At 44.5% G+C, this 19,420-nt stretch overlaps 1 protein-coding gene across 2 annotated transcripts in view; it reads right to left on the bottom strand.

Moving 5' to 3' along the window:
* SEMA3C (semaphorin 3C) overlaps positions 1-12,772 on the bottom strand; it is a 213,539-nt gene extending 200,767 nt beyond the window's left edge. Inside the window, exons 1-2 of one of the 2 annotated variants that reach the window (XM_077264680.1) lie at positions 12,539-12,772; positions 5,674-5,824 (exon numbers count right to left, since the gene is read on the bottom strand). In XM_077264680.1, coding sequence (XP_077120795.1) covers positions 5,674-5,776 — 103 coding nt within the window. In that variant the 5' untranslated portion in view covers positions 5,777-5,824; positions 12,539-12,772. The remainder of the gene's footprint in view (positions 1-5,673; positions 5,825-12,538) is intronic. The other variant, XM_077264681.1, reaches the window with a different exon arrangement.
* Positions 12,773-19,420: the final 6,648 nt, after the last annotated feature.

Raw genomic sequence — 19,420 nt, 5'->3', positions numbered from 1 at the left:
AAAAAACTACAATGTCTCTACATCCTGTCCTCAGTCCTATCCTCTACTCAGTGCTATCCTGTCCACAGACCCATCCTGTCCTCAGTCCCATCCTGTCCTCAGTCCCATCCTCTACTCAGTCCCATCCTGTTCTCCATCCTATCCTCTACTCAGTCCCATCCTGTCCTCAGTCCCACCCTCTACTCAGAACCATCCTCTATTCAGAACCATCCTCTACTCAGTCCCATCCTCTACTCAGTCCCATCCTCTACTCAGTCTCATTCTGTCCTCAGTCCCTTCCTGTCCTCAGTCCCAACCTGTCCTCGGCCACTCCTCTACTCAGTCCCATCCTCTACTCAGTCCCATTATGTCCTCAATCCCATCCTGTCCTTAGTCCCATCCTGTCATCCGTCCAATCCTCTACTCAGTCCCATCCTCTACTCAGTCCCATCCTCTACTCAGTCCCATCCTCTACTCAGTCCCATCCTCTACTCAGTCCCATTCTGTCCTCAATCCCATCCTGTCCTCAATCCCATCCTGTTGTCCGTCCTATCCTCTACTCAGTCCCATCCTCTTGAGAAAATGAATTGCCCATCCCGATATGGTTTAATAAGCACCTGAAAGTACCAGTGCTAAGAAAGTCGGAAAATGAAATAAGTGGCGAATAAATCATTGCATTTCAAGGGTACGTCGTAATAAACACTGGTCTCTTGACTATTCAATAAGAATTGTCAGCAAAAAAAATACAAAACATGTTTTAGTTGATTTGGATTATCTAAATATTTCCCAAGAAGGTTTTGTACTTATACATAGTCAAATGGGAAACTGGGACTGTCGCAGACTGAGAAACCAATAGGTCGAACTACTAGTCGTAGATGCTACATTTCTGCTGCAGCCAATAAACAGACACTGGAAACAGCAGGAACGTGTATGTTATTTTCATGCAGCACAATCCAATGGACAAAAAAACAAATATTCACAGAAAACCCTTTTAAAGGGGTTGTCCACTGCTGCACAACCTCTTCTAAATGACCCCAGACTGCAGCATAAGTGTTTTCCGTTTATAGGTTTTTGGCCTTAAATTGTCTGGCCTGGGTTAAAATAATAGAGTAGCAGTGGCCACCGATGCTTTCTACAGCGGCACTGCCACTGAGCTCAGTGATTGGTTGCAGAGCCGACGCGCGCTGTGGTCATGATTTTAAAGCTGCAAATAATCAACAGAGAAAGGAGCAGCTGTGGAGGGACAGCATTGGAATTGTTGAGGCCAGGAACCCACTTTAAAAAATATAGTATACCTTCCTACTTCTCCTGGCTTGCTCCCCTGGTCTGAGCCCAGTGTATGGGCTGGGTGAAAAAATATTTGGGCCACTCAATGAGAAATTAACATGTTCACAAGGGTGATCAACATGGACGGACCTTTATTAACAGGTTGCACAGACTCATACCAAGACCAAGCATGTTCTTGGTGTGCTGCTCAGGTGTCGCGACAGGGAGAAGCTGTCAAGCACCCACACTGGCACCAGTAGATAGGAGCACCCACTGTGCGGAGCGCCTACAGTCGGAGTAGTGTAGCATGTGCACCTGACCTACGTCTCTACCAGTCTACACAGATCAGGTGCACTCTGTGCCATAGAACCGCCATAGCACTGCTGCAGCATTGGATTTCATTCCATTTGGCTGTACGTGGGTAGGACAGAGACCGCCAATGGGCCAGAAGGGACCAACAGGCCCCTATCTGCCCAGATTTTATCCATATGATGGGCATTAAAGACCAAGAGAAAAGTCCACATGACAAAGGCAGTAGCTTCTGGGACAGTGATTCAGGATGATGATGAAGGAGCAAATATAAGCTGATTTTTCCCCAATTATGTTCTTTTTCATAACCTAATTGCTTTGGAACATAGCAATTTATGTTCCAAATTTAGCATGCAGAAAGCTGTAAGTAAGAGAAAGAATGAATCCCGCTAATAATCAGTGTTACTATTCTCACCTCACCTCCTTTGGTAGCAGATTTCACACAAGAGGGACGCCACGAAGCTTATTTTCATGCAAAACACACTCAATTTTAAAACACAATTTTATAGAAGCTCTGAAGCTGCGTGGTAGGAATAGGATGAATGGAAAATATAGGTAGCAGAAATCAATAAGTTTAACTGGCAGAGAAGATACAAGCCATTTAGAACATTCACGAAATGGAGCAATAACAAAGTGATTTGGCCGGCAATGTAAAAGAATAACATAAGGGATAAACTATACTCACCTGCTGTGTCCCCCGCTGATCCAAATCTACTGCTCGGGTTCTCCCCACAAGTCTTTGTTTACGTGGCTGCAGCCATTACATGCTGTCCTTACACATGACCGCTGCAATCAATCATTGGCACCACAGGTGTACAGCAAGAGACTGTTAAGACCAGAGCAGTCACCGATGGGCATCATCACTTTAGCCTAGCAAGTAAGGACCACAGGGACAACTAGAGCAGAGGGGCATTTTCTGACATGACCCCTTTAATTACAATCATTTGATCAAATTACAATTGCAGCAAAGTAAACAGAAAATATATTCTATGTCATTCAAAATTACCAGTGAATTCCTATGTTACAATAGTAAAACCCGATATATCCATCTATCAATACTACACAACTCTAATGTTACACAATCGATGCCAGCTTCTCATTCACAGCCACAAAGAGCAACCAAGACATTGGAATTATTGGAAAGATATGATTTGGCTGGTTACAACAGAAAACATACAGTATGTGTTTTATAGCAAACAAATATGCTACTGTGCATGGGGTCTACCATTAAATATATGGTCCTATATATACGGTACATATATAGTCCTATGACAACGCTTCTGTACATGGAAGGCATCTTAAATATATAGTCACATATACCAGTCACCTGTTCTGCTGCCCATGAGGGCTTTCATGAAATATATAGCCCTATATGACAATTACTTATTAGGCATTGTAGGGTGGGCACTATGATAGTATGTATATACAGTCATGGCTGAAAGTGTTGGCACCCTTGAAATTTTTTCAGAACTACCGTATTTCTCCTAAAAAAAAATATTACAATAACACATATTTTGCTATATAGATGTGTATTTCCTTTGTGTGTATTGGAACAACACAAAGAAATGGAGGAAAAAAAAAGCAAATTGGACATCATTTCACACAAAACCCCCAAAATGGGATGGACAAAATTGTGGGTAAACAACTTTGTTTAAAAAATGTGATAAAACCCATATGTGGCAAGTAACAGGTGTGGAAAATATGAAAATCATACCTGAAATCAGATAAAATTGCATTGTGTGTCTGTGTGTGCCACACTAGGAATGGTGAAAAGAAAGAGAAGAGAACTGTCTGAGGACTTGAGAATCAAAATTCTTGAACAACAGCAACAATCTCAAGGTTTCAATTCCATCTCCAGAGATCTTGATGATCATTTGTCCATGGTGCGCAACATAATCAAGAAATTTACAACCCATGGCACTGTAGCTAATCTTCCTGGACGTGGATAAGAGAGTAAAATTAATTACAAGTTTGCAATGCAGGATAGTCTGGATGGTGGAGAAGCAGCCCCATTCAAGTTCCAAAGAAATTCAAGCCGTCTTGCATGATCAGAGTGCATTAGTGTTGGAACGAACTCTTCGTCAATATTTCAATGAAATGAAAGACTATGGCAGTTGATCCAGGAGGACCCCACTGCTGACACAGCAACATAACAAATCTAGATTGCAGTTTGCCAAAATATATGTACGGTAAGTAAAAATCCTTCCGGAAAAGAAGATGAGACCAAGATAGAGCTTTTGGGTAAAGCACATCATTCAACTATTTACCAAAAATGGAATAAGGCCTACAAAGTAAAGAACAAAGTAACTAAGGTCAAATATGGTGGAGGTTCAAAGATGTTATGGGGTTGTTGTTTTGCTGTCTCTGGCACTGGGTGCCTTGACTGTGTGAAAAGCATCATGAAATCTGAAGATTACAAAAGGATTTTGGATTACAATGAAGTGCCCAGTGTCAGAAAGCTGGGTTTGCGCCCTAGATCATGGGTCATCCAGCAAGACAATAACCCCAAACATACCTCAAGAAGCCCCCAGAAATGAATGGAAACAAGGCTCTGGAGAGTTCTAAAGTACCCAGAAATGAGTCTGGATCTAAATCCCATTGAACACCTATGGAGAGATCTTAAAATTTCTGTTAGGAGAAGGTATCCTTCAAATATGAGACACCTGGAGCAGTTTGCAAAAGAAGAGTGATCCAAAATTCCAGTTGAGTGCAAGAAGCTCTTTGATGGTTATAGGAAGCGATCAATTGCAGTTATTTATTCCAAAGGGTGTGCATCCAAATATTAAGCTGTCCGGCCCATTTGGGGGTGTTGTGTGAAATTATGTCTAATTTGCCTTTCTTAATTATTTTTTGTTGTTGTTGTTGTTGTTCCAATACACACAAAGGAAATAAACATGTGTATAACAAAACATGTGTAATTGCAATAATTTTCTGGGAAAAATACTTTTTTTGGAATAATTTCAAGGGAGCCAACACTTTCGGCCACGACTGTATGTATCAATCACCTATCTTGCTGTGCATGGCTCCATTTGCTAATAAACAGGTACAATGAATTCTGCTTTTTGGCCGTCTCTCTGATATTGGCTTCAGTCCCTCACTGGTTTCATGTGAACATATCATAGCAATAAATGGTAAATTACACATTGATATTTTACAGTAAGCCATAAGGTGAGATGACTCAGCAGCATTAGCAGAAACTTCCACTGAAAATGATTATGCCTGCAAATCTTTCAGTTATTAGATGATTGATAAATTTTTCCAATAATCTTCATCACGTGTGGATTAGTGCATGTTTGTCAAGCCAGATTTTGGAGAAATAGGAAAACATGCACAAGGACACATAGGGCAAAAGGTTTTATACGGAGCTGGAAAGCCCCTATAATTCATCACACGTTGGGTAATTCATTTACAACAGAAAAATTGTATTGATTGAAACGAATATCAATCACAAAATATAAAATAGTACATGGACAAAACAGTAATCCTAATCCTCCAATAAACACCTCCAAGTATTCTTATACATAAAACAACAAAACACAAGGACATCAAACAAACAGAAAACTGTGACGTCAGACGCCACACTCAGATTTCTGCACATGGCTCCCGTTTTAGGAAAGTGCACAACCCCTTTCGAATTTTAGTAGGTGTTTTCAGACACAAGCAGGAATATATAGTATTTTCCATTCCGTATTTACAAGATGGCTATTCCTCAGGCTTACACATCATGCTATTTCCATTATGTATTCATTCTGTAAGGAATTTTGGATCATTCAGGAAAAAAAAATTTGGTTTTAATAAGACAAAGCGCTGCCAAGTCTGCACTAGGTTCTCATATGCCTTCCATAGTATGTAAAGTATACCGCCAGATCTAACCTTGACTGCAGTCCAGCATGCAGTAGCAGATGAATCAATCAGGCCCAGACAGTACAATGACTAAGCCTGTGGTGCTGGCATGCCGCTCTGCACTTTTACCCTCAGACTGGTTTATATAGAAATATATAGCTCTCAGCTCCATATCTCATTCTTCACAGATTCCTCTCCAACACTGACATGTGCATAAACCATGCCAGATAATGACTGCTGCTATTACGCCCAGAAGATAAAGGGTATATTTCTTACCTTCGAATGTCAGCGAGACCCTTGCCTGCGGCTGTGACGATCCCGTGGTACATCCGATGTATACAGCTAGCCCTAGTATAACCTTGAGTGCCACAGATGCCATGGTGGTAGGATGGTATTTATTTCTATATTTAAATCCCGGCCGTCCAACCTGTAATAGAAGAAGGTGAAGTCATTACACCCTTCAACCAATGCAAAAGGATATTTCAAGGTAGGAAACATTGAAGAGTTGTGTCATGTGAACAGTAACTTAACCTGCGGGATGGAGAACCAGCCAAAATGTAAAATGTGAAGGCGATGCCCCCTGCCCCTGCATTCCACCACGTCAGCTCATAGTAAGCAAATAATAGACGTCTTTAAGTGAGCAGGTACTCACAGCAGACCTATCCCACTTGTAGTCAGAGCAGGCTTTCTACTGCCTGGAATGGAATAATAAGCTGAATAAACACCATAAGCTTCTCCCACATTTTCTCAGCTGTGATAACATCTTGTGGACTTCTCTTCAAACAGAAAGGACACATTAAAGTCTCATCATCCATAAGGCACATAATCTAAAGCAAAGCAAACATCAGCTCTCTTCAAACAGGTTATTAACATTCACCTGGTGCTACAGCGGGGCAAACCCCAAAGCAAACCCAATATAAGGCAAACATGTGAAGGGACAGCAATCAGCAGCAAAACACATGGAGATATGCTGATCCTCCCTGTCCGGTCAGTACGTCACCTGTAATAGATGCACAAGATGCAAATGCAGAAAGAGTCATATGTGCCGAAGCCTAACAAGTCAGCAAATAAACTGGGGAAAATATGTATTTGATACACTGCTGATTTTGCAAATTTTCCAACCTACAAAGAATGGAGAGGTCTGTAATCATAGGTACACCTCATCTGCGAGAGACAGAATCTAAAAATAAAAACCAGTAAATCACATTGTGTGATTTTTAAATAATTAAATTTTATTTTATTGTATGAAATAAGTATTTGATCACCTACTAACCAGCAAGAATTCTGTCTCTCAGAAACCTTTTTGATTTTCTTTAAGAAGCCTTCCTACTCTGTACTCATTACCTGTATTAATTGCACCTGTTTGAACTCGTTACCTGTATATAAAAGATCTGTCCACACAATCAATCACACTCCAACCTCTCCAAGACCAAAGAGCTGTCTAAGGACACCAGGGACATAATTGAAGACCTGCACAAGGCTGGGATGGGCTAAAGGACAGTTGGCAAGCAGCTTGGTGAGAAGGCAACAACTGTTGGCACAATTACTAGAAAATGGAAGAAACACAAGATGACTGCCAATCTTCCTCGGTCTGGGGGCTCCATGCAAGATCTTGTCTCGTGGGGACGATTCTGAGAAAAGTCAGGAATCATCCCATAGCTACATGGGAGGACCTGGTCAATGACCTGAAGAGAGCTAGAACCACAGTCTCAAACATTACCGTTCGTAGCACACTACACCGTCATGGATAAATATCCTGCTGGGCATGCAAGGTCCCCCGGGTCACACCAGCCCATGTTCAGGCACAATTGAAGTACACCAATGACCATCTGGATGATCCAGAGGAGGCATGAAATAAGGTCATGAGGACAGATGAGATCAAAATAAAACTTTTAGGTATCAATTCCACTTGCCATGTTTGAAGGAATAAGAAGGATGAGTACAAACCCAAGAACACCATCTCGAACGTAAAGCATGGTGGGGGAAACATTATACTTTGGGGGTGCTCGTCTGTAAAGGGAACAAGACGACTGCATCGTATTGAAAGGAGGATGGATGGGGTCATGTATTGCGAGATTTTGGCCAACAATATCCTTCTCTTAGTAAAAGCTTTGAAGATGGGTAGTGGCTGGGTCTTCCACCATGACAATGACCGGACACACACAGCCAGGGCAACTAAGGAATGGCTCTGTAAGAAGCATTTCAAAGTTCTGGTGTGGCATAGCCAGTCTCCAGACGTGAAACCAATAGAAAATCTTTGGAGGGAGCTGAAACTTAATGTTGCCCAGAGACATCCCTGAAATCTAAAGAAGATCTGCATGGATGAGTGTGCCAAAATCCCTGCTGCAGTGTGTGCAAACTTGGTCAAGAACTACAGGAAACTTATGTACCAAATATTAAGTTCTGTTTTTTTATTGATTCAAATACTAATTTTTTTTTTCAATAAATTGAAAACTAATTCTGTAAAATCATACAATGTGATTTTCTGCATTTTTTTTTTAGATTTTGTCTCTCACAGTTAAAGTGTACCTATGATAAAAATTACAGATCTCTCCATACTTTGTAGGTGAGAAAATTAGCAAAATCGTCAGTATCAATTACTTATTTTCCACACTGTATAAGGTATGCAGTCTGGGGGAGATTGATCGGGTTCTCTATACCAGCTAAGTGTAAAAATGCCCCACTTCTCATACTACGCTCTGAACACTATGACACTGGATCATAAGTGATGCTAAGAGTTCCAGATCTCCTGTAAGCTTGCTTTGTATGAGGAGTCTCCAGGACGGATGTAATTAGGGGCTATGAGGACACATAGACCTATATACACACATACTGTATGAGGCACGGTGTAAGGACTGTACTTTACAATGCATCCGGATGGTCTGTAATAGAATCCTAACAATGGCAAATACAACAAATAAGCACATTTTCATCCATTATCTATCAAGCAAATATGTTAGTACATCTTTAATACAAATTTGACACATTTATTTTAGGGACCATTTTTCAAGAGTCTTCTCGAATACAGAATACAATTCCTGTCCAGAAAGCTCAGTAATTTGGCATACAGCTCCAGCACCGTATGAAGGGGACATATTATCTCCGGCGGTGACTCGTGTGGCCACTAAACCAAGGGGAAGATGATGAATTCTCAGCAAATACAAACTTTAAAGGGAACCTGTCACCCCCAAAATCGAAGATGAGCTAAGCCCACCGGCATCAGGGGCTTATCTACAGAATTCTGTAATGCTGTAGATAAGCCCCCGATGTATCCTGAAAGGAGAGTTTAGATTATACTCACCCAGGGGAGGTCCCGGTCCGGCTCTGGTCTGATGGATGTCGCTGTCCGGTCCGGGGCCTCCCATCTTCTTACGATGACGTCCTCTTCTTGTATTCATGTTGCGGCTCCGGCGCAGGCGTACTTTGTCTGCTCTGTTGAGGGCAAAGTACTGCAGTGCGCAAGTGCTGGGCCTCTCTGACCTTTCCCGGCGCCTGCGCACTGCAGTACTTTGCTCTGCCCTCAACTTGGCAGACAAAGTACACCAGAGCCAGAGCCGCAGAGTGAAGACAAGAAGAGGACGTCATCGCAAAAAGATGGGATGCCCCGGACCGGACCGCGACGCTCATCGGATCGGACTGGGACCGCCCCTGGGTGAGTATAATCTAACCTCTTTTTCTCATCTTTCAGGTTATATCGGGGGCTTATCTACAGCATTACAGAATGTTGTAGATAAGCCCCTGACGCTGGTGGGCTTAGCTCACCTTCGATTTTGGGGGTGACAGGTTCCCTTTAAGTGATCTTAGTGCTGAGATATTACTGTCTGTAAGAACAAAGGCCGTGTAATACAAGCAGTCACTGCCGTCTGCCCTATAGCCCCGAGCTTTATGATCAGTGTCAGGGACACAAACGCTCCCGAGTCACCGAAAATGATGAGAGGTGTTACAGATGATGTCACAGTGGAGCCATGAGTAATATCATGCTTCTGATGACTGGTGTCACTGTAAGTACCAGAGCCTGGAGCAACGCCAATCGTGACCCCATAAAATCTGTGTACAGTCACTGCTCACTATGCTTATCAATATAGATATTTAACCCCAAATCTGCCACTCGTGGAGCCAGCCTAACCCCATGTATGCTGGTTTGCATCCCTGTTATCATTTATGTTACATATAAAATATAAAAGTCATTGGTATCATCATCTGACCCTACAATTAATACAATTAGTAATTGCTGTATATCACTGTAAAAAAAAAATTATAATAAATTAGTGAGCAATGCTCTGCAACTCGAAATGAAAGAAGCAATATGGTGCTGGTCATTGCACAATATGGAGGGGAAAGAGCCACATAAGGGTCAATATAAGATAAAGACAGCTATATATTATCCAAGGCAAGAGGTGAAAGAGCCACATAAGGGTCAATATAATACAATGTTGTATAAGGACTGCTATGTACTAGCCCAAACTGGAGGGGAAAGAGCCACATGAGGGTCTGTATAAGACAAGAACTGCTACATAATAGCCAAGGCTGGAGCGGAAAGAGCCACATGACGGTCTATATAATACAACATTGTATAAGGACTGCCTTATGCTAGCCCAAAAAAGAGGGGTGTGAGCCACATAAGGGTCTGTATAAGATAAGGATTAATTAGACACATAATAGCCCAGGCTAGAGATGGAGCTCATGCATAAGATACAGAAAGCACTGCTGTATACTAGCCCATGCAGGAGATGAATTAGCCATATGTATAAGGACTGCTGTATACTAGCCCGTACAGGAGGGGAATTAGCCACATGTATAATATAAGCACTGCTGTATACTAGCCAATGCAGGAGGGGAATTAGTCACATGTACAAGGACTGCTGTATACTAGACCATGCAGGAGAGGAATTAGCCGCATGTATAATATAAGGACTGCTGTATACTAGCCCATGCAGAACGGGAATTAGCCACATGTATAATGACTGCTGTATACTTACCCAGGCTGGAGGGGAATTAGCCACATGTATAAGATAAGGACTGCTGTATACTAGCCCACACAGGAGGGGAATTAGCCACACGTACAGGATAAGGACTGCTGTATACTAGCCCATACAGGAGGGGAATTAGCCACATGTATAAGATAAGGACTGCTGTATACTAGCCCATACAGGAGGGGAATTAGCCACATGTATAAGATAAGGACTGCTGTGTACTAGCCCATGCAGGAGAGGAATTAGCCACATGTATAAGATAAGGACTGCTGTGTACTAGCCCGTACAGAAGGGGAATTAGCCACATGTATAAGGACTGCTGTATACTAGCCCATACAGGAGGGGAATTAGCCACATGTATAAGATAAGGACTGCTGTATACTATCCCATACAAGAGGGGAATTAGTCACATGTATAAGATAAGGACTGCTGTATACTAGCCCATACAGGAGGGGAATTAGCCACATGTATAAGATAAGGACTGCTGTATAATAGCCCATACAAGAGGAGAATTAGCCACATGTATAAGATAAGGACTGCTGTATACTAGCCCATACAGGAGGGGAATTAGCCACATGTATAAGCACTGCTGTATACTAGCCAATACAGGAGGGGAATTAGCCACATGTATAAGATAAGGACTGCTGTGTACTAGCCCGTACAGAAGGGGAATTAGCCACATGTATAAGGACTGCTGTATACTAGCCCATACAGGAGGGGAATTAGCCACATGTATAAGATAAGGACTGCTGTATACTATCCCATACAAGAGGGGAATTAGCCACATGTATAAGATAAGGACTGCTGTATACTAGCCCATACAGGAGGGGAATTAGCCACATGTATAAGATAAGGACTGCTGTATACTAGCCCATACAGGAGGGGAATTAGCCACATGTATAAGCACGGCTGTATACTAGCCCATACAGGAGGGGAATTAGCCACATGTATAAGCACTGCTGTATACTAGCCCATGCAGGAGAGGAATTAGCCACATGTATAAAGGTACCTTCACACGAAACGACATTATAACGATATCGCTAGCAATCCGTGACGTTGCAGCGTCCTCGCTAGCGATATCGTTTCGTTTGACACGCAGCAGCGATCAGGATCCTGCTGTGATGTCGCTGGTCGCTGAATAAAGTCCAGAACTTTATTTGGTCGTCCGATCGCTGTGTATCGTTGTGTTTGAAAGCAAAAGCAACGATACCAGCGATATTTTACACTGGTAACCAGGGTAAACATCGGGTTACTAAGCGCAGGGCCGCGCTTAGTTACCCGATGTTTACCCTGGTTACTAGCGTAAAATGTAAAAAAAACAAACAGCACATACTCACATTGCGTCCCCTGCAGTCTGCTTCCTCCTCTGACTCAGCGCCGCAAAGTGAAAGTGAAAGCAGCACAGCGGTGACGTCACCGCTCTGCTCTCACTGTACGGCGCTCAGTCAGTCAGGAAGTGGACGCAGGGGGACGTGAATGTAAGTATGTGCTGTTTGTTTTTTTTACATTTTACGCTGGTAACCAGGGTAAACATCGGGTTACTAAGCGCGGCCCTGCGCTTAGTTACCCGATGTTTACCCTGGTTACCAGGGGACCTCGGCATAGTTGATCGCTGGAGAGCGGTCTGTGTGACAGCTCTCCAGCGACCAAACAGCGACGCTGCAGCGATCGACATAGTTGTCGCTATCGCTGCAGCGTCGCTTCGTGTGAAGGTACCTTAAGCCACATGTATAAGATAAGGACTGCTGTATACTAGCCCATGCAGGAGAGGAATTAGCCACATGTATAAGATAAGGACTGCTGTGTACTAGCCCATACAGGAGGGGAATTAGCCACATGTATAAGATAAGGACTGCTGTATACTAGCCCATACAAGAGGGGAATTAGCCACATGTATAAGATAAGGACTGCTGTATACTAGCCCATACAGGAGGGGAATTAGCCACATGTATAAGCACTGCTGTATACTAGCCCATACAGGAGGGGAATTAGCCACATGTATAAGCACTGCTGTACACTAGCCCAGCCTGAGTGAGAAGTAGCCACATGTATATGATAAGGACCGCTGTGTAGCAGCCCAGCCTGGGTGGGACAGGGCAGGTGTCCGCTCCCTCCTGGCAGAAGTTCGGCTCCACAGCTGTCACTGCTGCACATGGACAGTAACTTACCCAACTCTGGAGGGAACCCCAGGCTTTGTGCCTCCGCTGCTCGTGGGCTCCGGGCGCTGCTCCTTCCCATTAGCAGTCCGCTCTCTGCTCCGCTGTGAGCGCTGATCCCGGCTCCCAGGACGAGACTATTCAGTCAGCAATGTCTGCTGAGCGCACGGTGCATGGAAAGTAGCCGAGTGGTGTCAGTCAGCGAGGGGGAGCGTGCTGCCATCTGCCTGCTCAGTGCTGCACTCTGCTGAGGAGTCAGCCACACCCAGCACTGGTGACACCCGGAGGAGGACCTGCTGCTGGACCACTGCTGCCCTCCCTCCATGGCAGATGCTGGACTCTGGTGGCTGCAGAACCTGGAGGGTTATCACACACATGGCTCCAGAATGTGCAGCTGCAGGACAGCCATGGGGTTGTCACCTCATTCTTTTCTGTTTCATGGTGTAAGTGTGTCAAAAGCAGCTGTTGGAGCTGAAGAGAAGAGTGCCCCATGGACATCAGATGTGGATATGTGTCCTTCATGGACAGGAGATGTGGATATGTGTGCCCCATGGACAGGAGATGTGGATAGGTGTGCTCCATGTACTGGATATGTGTGCTCCATGTACAGGAGATGTGGAAAGGTGTGACCCATGTACTGGCTATGTGTGCTCCATGTACAGGAGATGTGGAAAGGTGTGACCCATGTACTGGCTATGTGTGCCCCATGGACAGGAGATGTGGATAGGTGTGCTACATGTACAGGAGATGTGGATATGTGTGCCCCATGTACTGGATAGATTTGCTCCATGTACAGGTGATGTGGATAGGTGTGCTCCATGTACAGGAGATGTGGATAGGTGTGCCCCATGTACAGGAGATGTGGATATGTGTGCCCCATGTACTGGATAGATTTGCTCCATGTACAGGAGATGTGGATAGGTGTGCCCCATGTACAGGAGATGTGGATATGTGTGCTCCATGTACAGGGACTGTGGATAGGTGTGCTCCATGTACATCAGATGTAGCTATGTGTGCCCCATGGACATCAGATGTGGATATGTGTCCTCCATGTACAGGAGATGTGGATATGTGTGCCCCATGTACTGGATAGATTTGCTCCATGTACAGGAGATGTGGATAGGTGTACTCCATGTACAGGAGATGTGGATAGGTGTACTCCATGTACAGGAGATGTAGATAGGTGTGCCCCATGTACAGGAGATGTGGAAAGGTGTGACCCATGTACTGGCTATGTGTGCTCCATGTACAGGAGATGTGGAAAGGTGTGACCCATGTACTGGCTATGTGTGCCCCATGGACAGGAGATGTGGATAGGTGTGCTCCATGTACAGGAGATGTGGATATGTGTCCTCCATGCACATCAGATGTAGTATGTGTCCACCATGTACAGGAGATGTGGATATGTGTCCTCCATGTACAGAAGATGTGGATATGTGTGCCCCATGGACATCAGATGTGTATATGTGTCCTCCATGTACAGGAGATGTGGATATGTGTGCTCCATGTACAGGAGATGTGGAGTGAGATGTGTGCTCTATGTACATCAGATGTAGCTATGTGTGCTCCATGTACAGGAGATGTGGTTATGTGTGCTCTATGTACTGGATATACACTCACTGGCCACTTTATTAGGTACACCTGTCCAACTTCTTGTTAACACTTAATTTCTAATCAGCCAATCACATGGCGGCAACTCAGTGCATTTAGGCATGTAGACATGGTCAAGACAATCTCCTGCAGTTCAAACCGAGCATCAGTATGGGGAAGAAAGGTGATTTGAGTGCCTTTGAACGTGGCATGGTTGTTGGTGCCAGAAGGGCTGGTCTGAGTATTTCAGAAACTGCTGATCTACTGGGATTTTCACGCACAACCATCTCTAGGGTTTACAGAGAATGGCCCGAAAAAGAAAAAAAATCCAGTGAGAGGCAGTTCTGTGGGCGGAAATGCCTTGTTGATGCCAGAGGTCAGAGGAGAATGGGCAGACTGGTTCGAGCTGATAGAAAGGCAACAGTGACTCAAATCGCCACCCGTTACAACCAAGGTAGGCCTAAGAGCATCTCTGAACGCACAGTGCGTCGAACTTTGAGGCAGATGGGCTACAGCAGCAGAAGACCACACCGGGTACCACTCCTTTCAGCTAAGAACAGGAAACTGAGGCTACAATTTGCACAAGCTCATCGAAATTGGACAGTAGAAGATTGGAAAAACATTGCTTGGTCTGATGAGTCTCGATTTCTGCTGCGACATTCGGATGGTAGGGTCAGAATTTGGCGTAAACAACATGAAAGCATGGATCCATCCTGCCTTGTATGGAGCATCTTTGGGATGTGCAGCCGACAAATCTGCGGCAACTGTGTGATGCCATCATGTCAATATGGACCAAAATCTCTGAGGAATGCTTCCAGCACCTTGTTGAATCTATGCCACGAAGAATTGAGGCAGTTCTGAAGGCAAAAGGGGGTCCAACCCGTTACTAGCATGGTGTACCTAATAAAGTGGCCGGTGAGTGTATGTGCTCCATGTAAAGGAGATGTGGATATGTGTGCTCCATGTACTGGAGATGTGGATATGTGTGCTCCATATACATCAGATGCAGCTATGTGCTTCATGTACAGAAGAAGATGTGGATATGTGTTCACCATGTACTGGATATGTGTGCTCCATGTGCATCAGATGTGGCTATGTGTGCTCCATGTACATCAGATGTGGATATGTGTGCCCCATGTACAGGAAATATAGAAATGTTTGCTCCATGTACATCAGATGTGGCTATGTGTACTCCATGTACATCAGATGTGGCTATGTGTGCTCCATGTACATCATATGTGGATGTGTTTGCTCCATGTTCAGTAGATGTGGATACTGTATGTGTGCTCCATGTACATCAGATGAGGATATATGTGCTCCATGTATATGAGATGTGGATATGTGTGCTCCATAGCCTCGAGATGAGTGCTCCATGTACAGGAGATGTGTGCTCCATACACTGGAGATGTGTGCTCTGTCTACTCCAGATGTGTGCTCCATGTACTGGAGGTGTGTACTACATGTATAGGAGATGTAGAGACCTGTGTTCCATGTACTGGTGATGTGTGCTCCATGTATAGGAGATGTAGAGATATGTGCTACCTGTACTAGATATTAGTGCTGCATGTATAGGAGATGTGAATATGTGTGCTCCATGTACTAGAGATATGTGCCCCATGTACTGGAGATGTGTGCTCCATCTACAGGAGATGTCAAGATACAGTATGTGCTCCATGTACTGGACATTTGTGCTCTTGATCCTCAAGATGTGTGGTCCAAGTACAGGAGAGATGGAGGTGTGTTGTACATGTACTGTAGATGTCTTCTCAATGTACAAGAGATGTGTGCTCTATGTACAGGAAATGTGGATATGTGTGCTCCATGTATTGTTGATGTGTGCTCTATGTACTGGAGATGTGTGCTCCATGCAGTGGTGGACATACCATTGGTGCAACCTGTGCGGTCTCACAGGGGCTCAAGAGTTAAGGGGGCCCACTATCACACCACAGCAGGTAGAATTGTACAATACGATGAGCTATTGGACTGCAAGGGGCCCAAATGCTGTTCTTGCACAAGGATCCTTTTCTGTATCCATGTACAGGAGATGTGTGTTCCTCATGGACAGAATATGTGTGCTCCATGTACTAGAGATGTGTGCCCCATGTACTGGAGATGTGTGCTCCATGTACAGCAGATGTGTGCTTCATATTTTGGAGATCTGTACTCCATGTACTGGAGATGTGTGCTCCATGTACTGGTGATGTCTGCTCCATGTACTGGTGATGTCTGCTCCATGTACTGGAGATGTGTGCTTCATGTATTGGTGATGTGTGCTCCATGTACTGAAGATGTGTGTTTCACGATGTGTATTTCACGTATTTGAAATGTATTCTTCATGTACTGGAGATGTGTTCTTCTTGTACTGAAGATGCTTTCTGCATTGCATAGGTTTAAACCCAGCCAATGTTGGACTGGCAAATCTGACAAATGCATGGGGGGCCGGGCATAGGCATCATTGATTGCAACACTGTTAGCACCAGCTCTGTGCTTCCTCACTTACTCGCTCTGGCTACTTTCGGTTTTCGTCCTACTGGAGGCCATTGCCACCACAAGGGATATCGGGCAGTGTGATGATGTCATCTTGCTGGATCTTGCCAGCCGCATTCATTGTGAGACAAGAAATGGGATTGCGGCTGGTGGCCAGGACACCGGAATAGTTGAGTATATATTTTTTTCATTTGTTTAAGGGCTGTGATGATGATCATACTCTATGGGGTACTGTGTAGGGATCATCATACTCTATGGGGGGCTTTGTGGGGACCATCATACTCCGGAAGGCTATGTGGAGGCCATCATACTCTATTGGCGATGTAAGGGGACCATCTTTCTATTGGAGGTTGTGTGGGGACCATTATATTTTATGTGGGCTGTGTGGAGAGCCATCATATTCTATGGGGGCCATCATACTCTATGGAGGGCTATGGTGGGCATAACAATATATTGGGATCTGTAGTGACCAACAAACTGCGAGGGGCTGTGGTGCCCATCATATATATGTTCCATATGGTGGACTTTGGTAACCATCATATGTGGGGTCTATGGGGGCCATCATATTGTTTATGGAGGCTATAGGGCCACCATACTGTGTGGGGGCTTTGTGGGGACCATCTCAGTGTAAGAGACACTGTGGGGCATTTGGATTTGTGGGGACAGTATAAGGTGTAGAAATGTGGGGACATAATACTTTGTGGGGGTACTTTTAGGAGCATCATACTTTATGGGGACCATGGAAGGAAGTGAGAAAACTAAGGAGTTTTAATAGGGGCAAAATAACTGTGCAAGTGCAGCAATACATATTCCTCTTCATATCTTGAAAAGTTGGGAGCTATGTCCTTCTGTGACTGCACCTATGTGATGTGATAAGATTTTTGCTATGGGGCCCCATTATTTGTAGGTTTTGCCTGCTCAGTAGCATTATTACAATAAAGTTGCACTGAGATCGTTTATATTATAGGGCAAGCGCAGGAGACAGAATTATTATAAGAGTGCACAGAGGGGGATTTTTATAAGGAGGTATGGGATCATTATTATTATTATAAGGGATCAAGCAGGATTATTATTAAAGGAAGAACATGGGGATTACTGTTATAAGGAGGCGCAGGAGACATTATTGTTATAGGGTGCCATATACGTCTAAGGACGCATAGGAGCATTATTACTGCAAAGAAGTACAGAGGGAACATTATTACTGTGTAGGGGCAGAGAGGGAGCACTGTTATTGTAGGGTACACAAAAGGAGGGTGCTATTACTGTGCAAGGCACAGAGGCATTATTACTGTCTGGAACTGGTTATAGCATTACAGTTAGTCCTCGGTTTATGACGGTCTCGGGTTACGTCGTTTCGTGTTTACGACGCTTTATACGACGCCTCATTCCGACTTACGACGTTTTGCGTCGTAAGTCGAACTACGTGCAGGGGCGTAACTATAGAGTCCAGTACTGTACACTGTATCCGGTTACAGAGGAAACTGAGCCTCCTGCACACCATAACACCCTTCATTATGGCTCCCAAACGCAAGGTAGACTCATCTGACACCAGCAGTGAATCAAAGAAAAGGAAGGCCATCACCATGGAGGTGAAAGTGGATATCATAAGGCGATCTGATAAGGGGGAAACACCAACAGAAATTGGCAGGTCATTAGGACTTAAGGTACCTTCACACGAAACGACGCTGCAGCGATAGCGACAACGATGCCGATCGCTGCAGCGTCGCTGTTTGATCGCTGGAGAGCTGTCACACAGACCGCTCTCCAGCGACCAACGATGCCGAGGTCCCCGGGTAACCAGGGTAAACATCGGGTTGCTAAGCGCAGGGCCGCGCTTAGTAACCCGATGTTTACCCTGGTTACCAGCGTAAAATGTAAAAAAAACAAACAGTACATACTTACATTCGCGTCCCCCGGCGTCCGCTTCCTGCACTGACTGACTGACTGAGCGCCGGCAGTAGCAGGGCACAGCGGTGACGTCACCGCTGTGCTGTGCTTTCACTTTCACTTTGTGGCGCTCAGTCAGTGTGGGAAGCAGACGGCGGGGGACACGAATGTGAGTATGTACTGTTTGTTTTTTTTACATTTTACACTGGTAACCAGGGTAAACATTGGGTTACTAAGCGCGGCCCTGCGCTTAGTAACCCGATGTTTACCCTGGTTACCAGTGTAAAATATCGCTGATATTGTTGCTTTTGCTGTCAAACACAACGATACACGGCGATCGGACGACCAAATAAAGTTCTGAACTTTATTCAGCGACCAGCGACATCACAGCAGGATCCTGATCGCTGCTGCGTGTCAAACTAAACGATATCTCTAGCCAGGACGCTGCAACGTCACGGATCGCTAGCGATATCGTTACAAAGTCGTTTCGTGTGAAGGTACCTTAAGTCGTTTGACTGTCGCTACGATTATCAAGGATAAAGATCGTATCCTTGAACATGTGAAAGGATCTGCTCCTATGAAAGCGACAGTGATAACAAAGCAGCGGAGTGGGCTTATTATTGAGATGGAAAGATTATTGGTGCTTTGGTTGGAAGACCAAAATCAACGCCGTATCCCTGTGAGCCTTATGGTTATTCAGGAGAAGGCTAGGCGACTGTTTGAGGTGTTGAAAAGAGAAAAGGGGGAAGGAAGTGAAAGTGAAGAATTTGTGGCGAGTAGGGGTTGGTTTATGAGGTTTAAGGATCGTGCCAATTTCCATAACATTAAAGTGCAAGGTGAAGCTGCTAGTGCTGATGAGAAAGCAGCAACTGAGTTTCCTAAAGCATTGGCTGAGATAATTGAGGAGGGTGGTTACTGTGCTCAACAAGT

This window comes from Ranitomeya variabilis, chromosome 5 (assembly GCF_051348905.1).
Source record: "Ranitomeya variabilis isolate aRanVar5 chromosome 5, aRanVar5.hap1, whole genome shotgun sequence".
In the NCBI taxonomy this organism is placed as follows: Eukaryota; Metazoa; Chordata; class Amphibia; order Anura; family Dendrobatidae; genus Ranitomeya; species Ranitomeya variabilis.
The sequence above is the reverse complement of the archived record's forward strand: the minus strand, read 5'-3'. Positions and strand labels throughout refer to the sequence as shown.